The 13,288-nt window shown below is 34.5% G+C and overlaps 1 protein-coding gene across 19 annotated transcripts in view; it reads left to right on the top strand.

The window, feature by feature from the left end:
* Positions 1-13,288, top strand: part of JAK2 (Janus kinase 2) — a 119,566-nt gene that overhangs the window by 40,242 nt on the left and 66,036 nt on the right. For all 19 annotated transcript variants that reach the window (XR_014056950.1, XR_014056938.1, XR_014056945.1 and 16 more), the window contains one exon: positions 8,999-9,122. Coding sequence is in view for 11 of the 19 variants with exons in the window: in XM_081501077.1 (XP_081357203.1) it covers positions 8,999-9,122 (124 nt within the window). In the remaining 8 variants the exon portion in view is untranslated. The remainder of the gene's footprint in view (positions 1-8,998; positions 9,123-13,288) is intronic.

The following is a 13,288-nucleotide window of genomic DNA, read 5'->3' as shown; positions in this document are numbered from 1 at the left end:
TCCAACTGTCTCATCCTCTGTCATCCCCTTCTCCTCCCGCCTTCAATCTTTCCCAGCATCAGGGTCTTTTCCAATGAGTCAATTCTTCGCATCAGGTGGCCAAAGGATTGGAGTTTCAGCTTCAGCATCAGTCCTTCCAATGAATATTCAGGACTGATTTCCTTTAGGATGGACTGGTTTGATCTCCTTGCTGTCCAAGGGACTCTCAAGAGTCTTCTCCAACACCATAGTTCAAAAGCATCCATTCTTCGGTGCTCAGCTTTCTTTATAGTCCAACTCTCACATCCATACATGACTACTGGAAAAACCATAGCTTTGACTAGACAGACCTTTGTTGGCTAAGTAATGTCTCTGCTTTTTAATATGCTGTCTAGGTTGGTCATAACTTTTCTTCCAAGGAGCCAAGTGTCTTTTAATTTCATGGCTGCAGTCACCATCTGCAGTGTTTTTGGAGCCCCCCAAAATAAAGTCTGTCACTGTTTCCATTGTTTCCCCATCTATTTGCCATGAAGTGATGGGACCAGATGCCATGATTTTAGTTTTCTGAATGTTGAGTTTTAAGCCAACTTTTTCACTCTCCTCTTTCACTTTCATCAAGAGGCTCTTTAGTTCTTCTTCGCTTTCTGCCATAAAGTGAAAGTGAGGTGAAGTAACTCAGTCATGTCTGACTCTTTGCGACCCTGTGGACTGTAGCCCACCAGGCTCCTCTGTCCATGGGATTCTCCAAGCAGGAATACTGGAGTGGGTTGCCATTTCCTTCTCCAGGGGATCTTCCCACCCAGGGGTCGAACCCAGGACTCCTGCATTGCAGGCAGACACTTTAACCTCTGAGCCATCAAGGAAGCCTTGATGCCATAAGGGTGATGTCATCTGCATATCTGAGGTTATTGATATTTTTCCCGGCAATCTTGATTCCAGCTTGTGCTTCATCCAGCCGAGCATTTTGCATGATGTACTCTGCATATGAGTTAAATAAGCAGAGTGACAATATACAGCCTTGACATACTCCTTTTCCTATTTGGAACCAGTCTGTTATTCCACGTCTAGTTCTAACTGTTGCTTCCTGACCTGCATACAGATTTCTCAGGAGGCAGGTTTGGTGGTCTGATATTCCCATCTCTTGAATAATTTTCCACACTTTATTGTGATCCACACAGTCAAGGGCTTTGGCATAGTCAATAAAGTAGATCACTACTATTTGGCATAGTCAATAAAGCAGAAGTTGTATCACTTATCAGTACTTAATTGTTTCATGACTGAATAGTATTCCATTGCTTTGACATACTACATCTTCTATAACCACTGATCAGTTGATGGACATTTGTGCTGTTTCCAACTTTTAGATATCATAAATAATGTTTCTGTGAACGTTTGTATACAGGTTTTTGTGTGGACGTATAACTTCATTTCTGTTGTGTTAAACCCAGCATTGCTAAGTCAAATGGTAATTCTATGTTTAGCTATTTGAGGCACCCCTAGACTGTTTTTGAAAGTGGCTGCATTGTTTAACATTTATGCCTGTAGTGTGTATAGGTATCTTCATCATAGTTTTAAAATTTCTTCTCATGAAATGTCTTATTATTTCTACCTGTAATACTTTTTAGCATTTCTTGTAGAGCTGGCCTTTTAATAGTGAGATCTCTAAGCTTTTGGTTATCTTAGAATGTCTTAATTTCTACTTCATCTTTAAAGAATTATTTTGTCAGATATAAAATTCTCATTTGACTTTTTTCTCTTTGAGCTCTTTAATTATGTCATCCAATTTCTTCATGACCATATTGGTTTCTGATGAGAAATTGCTATGAGTCTTACTGAGAATGCTTAATTGAGGCCTTGTATGTAATGAATCATTTCTTTCTTGCTGTTTTTGATGTTCTCTTTATATTTGTCTTTTGATGGTTTGGTTTTTAATGTGTCTCGATGTGCATCAGTTTGCATTTATCATCGTGCAGTTCATTCAGCTTCTTGGATTTGTGTGGTTCATGGTTTTCATCAAATTTGGGGAGTTTGGGGCCATTATTTTTTCAAATATCCTTTCCTTTTCTCTACTTTCTCTTCGAATCTCTGAAACTGTCATAATGTAATGTTGGCAGGCTTGAATGTATCCCACAGGTGTATTAGTTTTGTCCATCTTTTTTTCTTTTTTTCCCCTGCTCTTTAGACTAGATAATTTAATTGACTTATCTTTAAGTTAGCTGATTCTTTTATCTAAACCTGTTTTTGAAACAGTGTAGTGAATTTTTCATTTCAGGTATTGTACTTCTTTGTTCCAGATTTTCACTTTTTATACTGCTCATCTTTGTTTACACATCTTTCTCCTGGTTCCTTTAGTTTTTTGTCCATGGTTTCCTTTAGCTCTTTGAGCACGTTGAAGGCAGCAAATTAAAATTATTTAATGGGTTTAATTGATTAAATCATAATGTGCTTTAATCAATCACTAAGATTGGCTCTGTTAACTCTAGAGCCATGGACCAGAGTTTCACATTGGGAATACCAGCTGCCATGTCTAAGTCCTTCCTGAGCAGAGAGCAAAGTAGAAATGCTGTTGATTTTTCCTACCATTTTAAAATTGTCTTTTTCCTGACTCAGCAATTGCTTGGTTGTTGCATATCGTTGACTGTTTTCCAGAGTTCTCATGAAGTTGATTACGACAGTTTTTACTCTTTTTTTGTTGTTGATTTTGTATAGGTATACACCATTTTCACTGATGTCACTCTTCCTTTACTTCTGTAATCATGGCTTATTCTAGTTCTTCGAACATATTTATAATGACTGCTTTGAAATTTTTGTTAAATCTCACATCTGGGTCTTCTTATAGGCATTGTCTGTTACCTTCCTTTTTTCTTGCCCAAGGATTATACTTTCCTGTTTCTTTGCATATCTCATAATCCTTTTGTTAAAAACTGGACATTTTAGGTAACATAGCATTTTAGGTAATATAATATAGATTCTGATTACTTTGGGGGATTTTAAAATTATCCTTCTGTTACTGATTTTTAAAGAAAAATCTTTTCTATAGTCTTAATGCATACTTCAATTTCAGTCCTCTGAAATTTTTTGAGACTTTCATTGTTACTTAGGTTATCTACTCTCTTGTTTAATGTTTCACATGCATTTGAAAATAGTGTATAGTCTGACTTGCTAGGTGTAGTGTTCTCTAAATGTAAACTAAATTTGGTTAATTTTAAATTTTATATTCTTTGTTTATTTATTTTGTCTTCTCCCAATTTCTGAGAACTTTTAAATGTATGTTTCTCCTTCTGGTTCTATGTTTTTTTGCTTCATGTATTCTACTGAGCCTTGAAATTAGTGGGGCTTCCCTGGTGGCTCAGACAGTAAAGCTTCTGTTCTGCAATGCAGGAAACTGAGGTTTGATCCCTGAGTTGGAAAGATGCCCTGGAGAAGAAAATGGCTACCCACTCCAGCATTCTTGCGTGGAGAATTCCTTGGACCAAGGAGCCTTGTAGGATACAGTCCATGGGTCGCAAAGAGTCAGACAAGACTTTGTGACTATCACTTTCACTTTATCAGTGAAACACATGTTTAATATTATTATGTCTTCCTGTTGAGATGGCCCTCTTATTACTGTAAAGTGTTCCTTTTTATCTCAACTAATCTTTCTTTGTAAGTTTACTTAGTTTAATGCTAATGTTGACTCATCAGGTTTTTTTTTTTTTTTTGCCTTGTGTTTTGCATGGTGTATCATTTTCCTACTTTTTAGCATCAGCTTATCTATATCCTTTTGTTTAAATTAGCGTTAGTCACTCAATCATGCCCAACTCTTTGTGACCCTATAGACTAGCACGCCAGACTCCTCTGCCCATGGGATTCTCCAGGCAAGAATACTGGAGAGGGTTGCCGTTTCCTCCTCCAGAGGATCTTCCCAACCCAGGGGTTGAACCTGGGTTGTTTAAAGTATGTCCCTTGTAAATAACACAGTTGTCTTTTTAATAATCCAGACTGATATAATATGTATTTTAATTGGCTCATTTAGGTTTATGTATAATAGAATTACTGATATATTTGTGTTTATAACCTTGTTTGTTTTGTATTTAATGTATCTTTAGGTTTCCTTCTTTTCTGCCTTTTTTAGGTTGATCAAGTATTTTTCTTTTTTTTTTAACTTTATCTCTTCTATTGGATTTATTTTTTAACTAGTTTTTGTACTTTTCTTTTGGCAGCTACCTTAGATATTATAGTGTACATTTTTTGGCTTATTACAATCTTAAGTTAGCATGTTATTTTTCAAACAATTTGAGAATTTTATAACAATTTAACTGTGTTTACTTCTTGTCACGTTTGGTGTTACTGATCTATTTTACTTTTGTACACATCATAAACACACAAGTACATACATTATTATTGATTTAAATGGTTATTGTTCTTTTACTCTTTCCCATTCATTTGTCATATAGTTCCATGCTTTCATCTGTCATCATTTTCCTTCACCGTAAAGAACTCCTTTTAATATTTCTTGTATTGTAGAACTGCTGGTGACAGATTCCTTCAACTGTTGTTTATCTTTACTTCACTTGAACCTCTTGATACATTTTTTTACCTTTGCTCAAGAAAACCAGAGCCAGACAAAAGTTAACATGATAAAGATGTACTTTATTTAAACAACTATTATAGTAAGGAAAACTGCTCCAGTGTGGAAGTGGGCTTAATTCTGAATACAGTCTGAGAAAGTGAAAATTTATAGCCAAGGAGCAAGTAGGATGGGGACACTAGGGAACTGCTAATTACTGGAGGAGACATCAGGTCTTGGGGGGATTCTTGCTGAGCAGAATCAGATACCAGCTGGGGGATGAAAGGAGTGCAGAATTTGATCAGATATGTCAAAGGTAGCAAAATCTTGCTAAATGGATTTAAGCAGGATTTCTGCTTAAATTGGATTCTTCAAAGAAATAAACTTTTGGGGTTACTTAGGGGAGGGTTCAGAGAAGCCTGACTAAAAGTTGGTCTAGGAAAGAATCTTTGTCAATGCTATACTTTTGTGTTTTCTTGTGGTCTTTACTATCATGAACTTAATTTCTTGTTTTGTAATTCTCTAGTGGCTTCTCTGGGTCATCTATGATGAGATCCTTAAAGTTAGGCATTTTTGTATTTTCCTTACCCATCTTGGGAGAAGGCAATGGCAGCCCACTCCAGTACTCTTGCCTGGAAAATCCCATGGATGGAGGAGCCTGGTAGGCTGCAGTCCATGGGGTCGCTAGGAGTCGGACACGACTGAGCGACTTCCCTTTCACTTTTCCCTTTCATGCACTGGAGAAGGAAATGGCAACCCACTCCAGTGTTCTTGCCTGGAGAATCCCAGGGATGAGGGAGCCTGGTGGGCTGCCATCTGTGGGGTCACACAGAGTCAGACACGACTGAAGCAACTTAGCAGCAGCAGCAGCAGCATACCCATCTTGTGCATATTATAGAATAGAGACTGTTAATATTAGTGGAATGATGACTGTTCTTGGTCTAAAATGATATGGAATTTAATCACAGTTTTGGTAGTGGCTTAGAAAAGAAGAAACATTTTGAATTAACTAATTTTTTTATTAAATAAAATTAAGAATAATTTGGACTTAGTGTGTAGGGAAAGAAAAGGAGTTAAAAGTGACTTTGAGGTTTCTTTGAATCTATTTAGTATAATGTATATCTTAGACACAGTGTCACTGCCTTTTCTTTCTTCCTAGAACAGCCCAATTAACATGAACTAGTTAGAAAAAATCTGAATTAAGTATTAATATATAATTGCCATTTTGGAATAAGATGGTGTGACTAAACATGATGTCAGCACTGTCTTTTGCTTTTGTTTGCTGTGTGACCTAACCATTTTCCTTTGGGGGTGTATCCCCTTGTTCTGACCCTTTTGTGCCAATTTATATGGATACATTTGTTTTCCTATTTTGAAACATATAATTAAGGTTTGGAGTCTTACTTCTGTTAAGAAATCATTATTCAACATTTAAAAAAATCCTGATGTTTCATCAGTATGAGTTCACTTTTCCTGCTTTGTATAATCACACTATTGTTTGAAAATCATGACATTATCTTGTTCAGAAAAATACCCCTACCATCATATGCTAAGAATAATGGTTCACATGCAATTTTATTTGCATGATTACATTTAAACTAAATGACACTTTTTTGCTAAAGTTCTCTTCCTAATATTCCGTTTTCCAGGGCAATCTCATATCAGGTCTTTAACGTTCCCTTCCTGGGTAATTTCATCTCCCACTGTGTTTCTTTTTTATTTTTGTAATTGGAGTATAATTGCTTTACAATATTGTGTTAGTTTCTGCTGTACAACAAAGTGAATCAGCTGTGTAGGACTGAGATATATACACTCCCACTGTGTCTCACATATGTGCCTGAAACACTGGCAGTGTGACTTATTTTGTGGAAAGAGGTAAGGTAGTGCCTTGTACCTTCTAGATAAAAGAAATGTCAAGTTTAAAGCGTTTTTTTCAATGCAGAATTAGACTAGATCCAAATAGTACTCAGATAAAATAATTACTTCTCAAATTATTTGAATAGTATTCTTTCCTATCATCTTATGATTATTTTAAAGTTTAGAGACTAACAAGCCATTATTCTCTAGTTTCAAAGTGGCATACATGGTGGACTCTTACTTTGTATTCATTAGTGGTTTTTATCTGTTTTCCTCTTTCCCTTTCTTTTTAACATGAGGCTTACTGTTTTTATTTAATGAAGTCTTTTAAAAAAAAGAAGTCTATTCTCCACTGTACTGTTATCTTCCTTTTACCTTAGTCCCATCCTGGTAACTAGGACCATAATCTTTGGTGAATCCTCCAAGTCTTCTCCATAGCCGTGTAACCCTGTGTGCTTAGTTGCTCATTCGTGTCTGACTCTTTGCTACCCCATGAACTATGGCCCACCAGGCTCCTCTGACCATTACATTCTCCAGCAAGAAGACTGGAGTGGGTAGCTATTCTCTTCTCCAGGGGATCTTCCTGACCCAGGGATTGAACCTGGGTCTCCTGCATTGCAGATTCTTTACTGTCTGAGCCACCAGGGAAGCTACCATATAATCGTATAGGAATGCACAACCCCCCCTCCCTGTCATACAGAGTCATTAGGATTTTGAGATCATTATTTTATAACATGGAATACTATTATACACTCTTATGTGCTTCTTGCTTTTTTCATGAAAACATACATTGTGAAAAATCTGTTCAAACCAACTGCCTTTATACTCTCATTCTTTTTATTAAATTTCATAAACGTCCATGGAATGGATTATACCACCTCAGTTTTTCCATATTTTCTGCTCTTGAATTTACATTTTATTTCTTTTTAATTTCTTACTACTATACTACATTTTTAGGAGTACCCAGGAGAGATTGCTGGCTTAAAAACACATTTTAAATTTTTACTGATGTTGATTTATCATGACTATGTAGGTAATACTTTTTCAGAAGTTGTGCTAGTTGATGGTTCTAGCAGTTATGTAGTGTGGTTTCCTTTTCACTACAGTTCAGTCAGCACTAGGTGCTATCCCTCCTAGGTGAATGGGGATAAAGTGATATTACTTAATTTAAATTTACATTTTCTTCAATACTAATATTTCCATTCTTTCTCTTGCTTTTTAGTCGTGTGGATTTGCTCCACTGTGAATAACTTATTTCCATTTTTTTTTCCATTTTCACTTTTAATATTTTTGTTTTGCCTTTTGAATCTTGATTTTTATTATAACATATTTCAAGTAATTCTTTGTGTAAAAAGATAAAATACATATCAGTGTGCTCAGTACTTCTCAAATTTATCATTTTGTCATTTAACTACAGACTTTTTCGAATATGTTATCATGATGTCGAAAGTGTCACTTAGTCGTGTTTGACTGTGACCTCATGAACTGTAACCTGCCAGGCTCCTCTGTCCATGAAATTCTCCAGGCTAGAATATTGGAGTGGTTGCCATTTCCTTTTCTAGGGGATCTTCCTGACCCAGAGATCAAACTTGGGTCTCCTGCATTGCAGGCAGATTCTTTCCTCTCTGAGCCACCATCCTGATGAGTTATGTTAATAGATTTTCTTAATTTAGCCATCTCTCCAGTCTTCAAATAAGTGAACTTTGTCATATTTTTTTCTAGGGAACATTGCTAGATTTTGTTTGCAAATGTTTGATTTAGGATTTTTGAATTTATTTTGGTAAGTGAGATTTATCATTTTGTAATGTCTTTGGTTTTGATATCATGGGCAAACTGAATTAAAAAATGTGTCAGTTTTCCGGTTCTCTTTTTTCGTAGTATTTGTTTCTGATTTAATTGAAATGTGAATAGAAAACATGGTATGTATGACCAGTCTCTGGCATTTTTGAAGACTTGTTTTTAGCCTCCACATGATTGATACGTACTTGTGTGGGTTTTCTGTGTTTGGAAATAATATACATTATTTAATTCTGTGGTTTAAGCATTCTATATGATTTTTAAAGTTCACTGGCCTTCAGCCTTTTGTTAATGTACCTTCTAAAATATTTTTGAAAAAAAAATCACATATCCTTGCATTTTAAGTTGATGTTTAAAAGTTTTCATTGTAAGTTTAAATAGTTCAGAGAATATAATAACAAGTGTATTGTGTAAGACTTGATATTTAAAAATAAAACTGTTTCATTGTTCTTTTTAGAGCATCTGGCGACTCACATATTTTAGTTATTTGGTACCCTCATTATTATTTAAAACAATATTGTTGGGTTAATCCAGTATTATTGTGTCAACTTTACTGTACAAGACAACTAAAAAAACTAGATAAACTGTTTTTTATAATGTATTTGAAAGAATCCTAGCAGTCAAATGTTACAATATAGGGGGAAGATATATTTAATTAAGAACTTACTTGTAAGTAGTGTTGAACCAGAAGATTTTGACTGCTGCTGCATTTTGCACAGATTTTAAGAGTTACTGCTTCAGCCCCACTGCAGATTATAGATGTTATTGTAAATGTACTTTAATATCTGTAATAATTTGTTTCTGTTTCTTTCTTAGGAATCACACCTGTATATCATAGTATGTTTGCTTTAATGAGTGAAACAGAAAGGATCTGGTATCCACCCAACCATGTCTTCCATATAGATGAATCAACCAGGCAAAACGTACTCTACAGAATCAGGTACTTTCTCCAGTAAAGTAGTCACTTTTAACTTAATGGTAAAAGGCAAAGTGGGAGAAACTATCAACCATAGTTTTTAATTGCAAGGTCTTTAGTATCGGAGACCAGACCAGTTAGCATCTAATCTTCATTTGGGCTTCCCAGGTGGTGCTAGTGGAAAAGAACCCACCTGCCAGTGCAGGAGATGTAAGAGACATGGGTTTGATTCCTGGGTTGGGAAAATCTCCTAGAGGAGGGCTTGGCAACCCACTCCAGTATTCTAGCCTGGAGAATCTCTTGGACAGAGGAGCCTGGTGGGCTACAGTCCATAGGGTCGTAAAGAGTCTGACACTACTAAAGCGACTTAGTATGCATGCACACACTTCTTCTTTTAAGATTCTCTTTCCCCACTAGATAAAGTATTCATACATGCTCTTTTACCAGAATGCTCTGAGAATAAAGCTGTTTTGGTAGGATGCTACTTTTCCACTTAAAATTATAATTAAAATTTGAAAAATATAAGAATGACCTTTACTTGCAAAATCCTAAATGTTTAGAATACTGATAATTTCTCAGAAAACTTGATGTTTTATATAATAATCTGTGATCTCACATCTATTCTTTTTAATAACTTTTCAGTTGAAGTGAAGGAAGGATAAGATTTTGCCAGTGATTATTTACAACCTCAAATTACAAATTATTTAATAATTTTTGGTAATATGTAATACCAATTTAGAGAAATCCAGAGGTATTTTATGATTTAAAAGGATGAAAAAAAGAAATAAGTCCAGTCTGTTCTTACTTCTGAAATAAATCAGTTCCATAGAGAGTCAGTTTTGCATAGTAAAACATGACCATGGACTCATTCATGATTATAAAAAGGAAAGAAAACCTTTAGTAAACATAAAGTCAGTAGAGACATTCATACCATGATTAAAGGGTATCTGCAAAAAACATGTGGCAAATAATATTCTTAAATGATAAAATATTAGCATCATTCTCTTCTAAAGTCAGGAATAAGAAAGCAAAGATAACATGTATATAGTTATCTACTTGTGTATAGGATTTTGGTGGAGTTCCTAACCAATACAGTAAAACAGGAACAATATTTCATAATTGAGAACAAAGAAGGAAAAAGTCATTATTTGGAAATGATACGATTGTTAACAAAAAAATTTGAGCAAATCTACAGGCATTAGTAATAACCATTCAGCAGAAGGCTATATTTATGTGATCAGTATGTTAAGGTAGCCATTTCCATACACCATAAACAAACAGAAAAGAGGTCACTTAAAATAAAGACTAATAAAAGCAAAAAACATAAGGTACTTAGAATTAAACCTATTCAAATTTATTAAGACTTTTATGCAGGTTTTAAGACTTTTCAAATTTGTGTTATTTAAAGAAGCAGAGTAATAGGCAACATATGTTTCACAGAATATCAGTATCTTATTAAGAATATTTTCTGTATCAATTTCTATAGTTTTTTTCTATAATCAGCAAGTAGTGTATCTTTTTATTTTAAAATGTTTATAGAGCAGTAATCTGCAGTCTTTTTCTATAAGAAGTCAGATAGTAAATATTTTAGGCATTGTGGGGAATAGTTTGCTGACCTCTTCTTAAGAATTAAAAAATGTTTCCCTTATCAAATTCATGACTTCCTCCTACTTTTAAACTAAGGCACTGCTGCCTATAATCACAAGTACCAAGGATAATGTAACCAGAAACTGCCCCAAAGAGATTTTATATAATTGTTGAAAATTCTGCCTGTCTGTGGTTTAGAGGCTCTTCTTCATTTCCTTTATTACATATTTATGGGTTATTTCAGAATCAATATAAAAGAGAAACAATTATAAAACTCTGTTGGAGAACTTATAATGTATAAAGATGTGATTTATATGACAAATATAGAATAAAGGGAATGAAAGAGAGTTTTTGTATTGTAGTAAAATTAAGTTGATATTAATAAGAACTAGATTGTTTAAGTTACATTGTCTTTTGTAATTCTCTGAGACTCCTTTGCCAAAACTCAAAAATATATAGTAAAATATAAAATAAGAGACTTAATGTATTAGTAATACACTAGAAACTTAATATATTAATAATATACTAGAAAATATCTATAGCAATAATGAAACAAATGAACAAAAAGACAAAAAAATCCAAAAAATCCTAGTAGAAGCAAGATGAGAGACATAATACTTTATTAACAGTAATAGCCTTAAGTGTAAATGAATTAAACTCTCAAAAAGCAGAGACTGAAGAACTAAATTTTTAAAAAATACATAAATTACATCCTGTCTATAAGAGGCACACTTTGCACTCAAAAACACAAGTAACTTGCAAGTAAAGGATTGAAGAAGATATACCAGGCATTGAGTAACCAAAAGAGAGCTGAGAAGCTATATTATCAAGCAAAGTTGATTATAAGATATACGTTGTTGCTAGAGGTAGGGGAGGGACATTTTATAATGATCAAGGAGTTTATCCATTAGGAAGCATAATATTTGCTTTTAATTGCTATAAGTTGGATCCAACTGCAGAGCTCCAAAGTAAATGAAGCTACAATGAAAGAATTAAAAGGAAAACTAGACCATTCAACAATAATAGTTGGAGACTTCAGTGCCTCACTTTCAGTAATAGACAGAATGACTAGACTGAATCAGCAAGGAAATAGAAGACTTGAGTAACACTGTAAACTAGCTAGACGTACAAACATAGCACATTGCACCTAATGACAGGACAATGCATATTCTTTTCAAGCGCATAGGGAATATTCCCCAGGTTGGATCATATGTTAGTCCATCAAATGAATCTCAGTAAATTTACGAATATTGAAATCATACAAAGTATGTTCTCTGACCACTGTGGAAGTAAATTAGAAATCATTAACAGGAGGAAAACTGGACAGTTCACAAATATGTGGTAATTGACAACACAATTCTAAATAAATAATGGGTCAAAGAAGAAATCACAAAGGAAAATAGAGAATATTTTGATATAACTGGAAATTAAAATGGATCATATGAAAACTTACAGTATGCAGCTAAAAACCATGCTTTAAAGTAAATTCATAGTTATAAAAACTAGCTAAAAAAAGTTCTCAAATCAGTAACATTCCATTTTAACAAAGTGAAAAAGAAGAGTAAATTAAACTGAAAGCAGGTTAAAGGAAGGAAATAATAAAGATCAGAGTAGAGATCAATGAAATAGAGGATAGAAAAACAAGAGAAAATGAGGAAACCAAAAGTTGGTTGGTTCCTTGAAAAGATCACCAGTATCAGTAAAGCTTTAACTAGATAAAGAGAGAAGCTTAAATTATTAAAATCAGGAATAAAAGAGGTAACATTACTGTGACCTTACAGAAATAAAAAGGTTTATAAGAAACAGCTGTATGCCAACAAACTACATAACCAAGATGAAATAGAGAAATGCTTAGAAAGACACAAACTATAGAACTGACAAAGAAATAGAATATGTGAATTGACTGTAACAAGTAAAGAAATAGAATTCAGTTAGTAATTAAAAAATAAACAAAAAACTTTGCACAAAGAAGAGCCCAGATCCAAGTGGCTTTACTGGTGAATTCTATTAAACTTCTAAGGATATGTTGATACTTTGTTATTGTTCAGTTGGTAAATCTTGTCCAACTTTGTGACCTACAGAGCTTGCCAGGCTCCTCTGCCCTCCTCTATTTCCCAGAGTTGGCTCAGGTTCATGTGCATTGAGTCAGTGATGCTATCTAACCATCTTATCCTCTGCTCTCCATTTCCCCTTTTGCCTTCAATCTTTCCCAAAATCAGGGTCTTTTCCAGTGAGTCGGCTTTTCACGTCGCATGGCCAAAGTATTAAGCTTCAGCTTCAGCAGCATTCCTTCCAGTGAATATTTAGGGTTGATTTCCTTTAGGATTTACTGGTTTGATCTTGCTGCAATCCAGGGAACTCTCAAGAGTCTTCTCCAGCACCACAATTCAACAAGCATCAATTCTTCTGTACTCAGCCTTCTTCTTTTTTTTTTTTTTTTTATAAATTTATTTATTTTAGTTGGGGGCTAATTACTTTACAATATTGTAATAGTTTTTGCCATACATTGACATGAATCAGCCATGGGTTTACATGTGTTCCCCTTCCTGGACCCCCCACCCACCTCCCTCCCCATCCCATCCTTCTGGATCATCCCACTGCCC

This window comes from Giraffa tippelskirchi, chromosome 1 (genome assembly GCF_054371585.1).
Source record: "Giraffa tippelskirchi isolate mGirTip1 chromosome 1, T2T-mGirTip1v1.2.pri, whole genome shotgun sequence".
Lineage (NCBI taxonomy): Eukaryota > Metazoa > Chordata > Mammalia > Artiodactyla > Giraffidae > Giraffa > Giraffa tippelskirchi.
The sequence above is the reverse complement of the archived record's forward strand: the minus strand, read 5'-3'. Positions and strand labels throughout refer to the sequence as shown.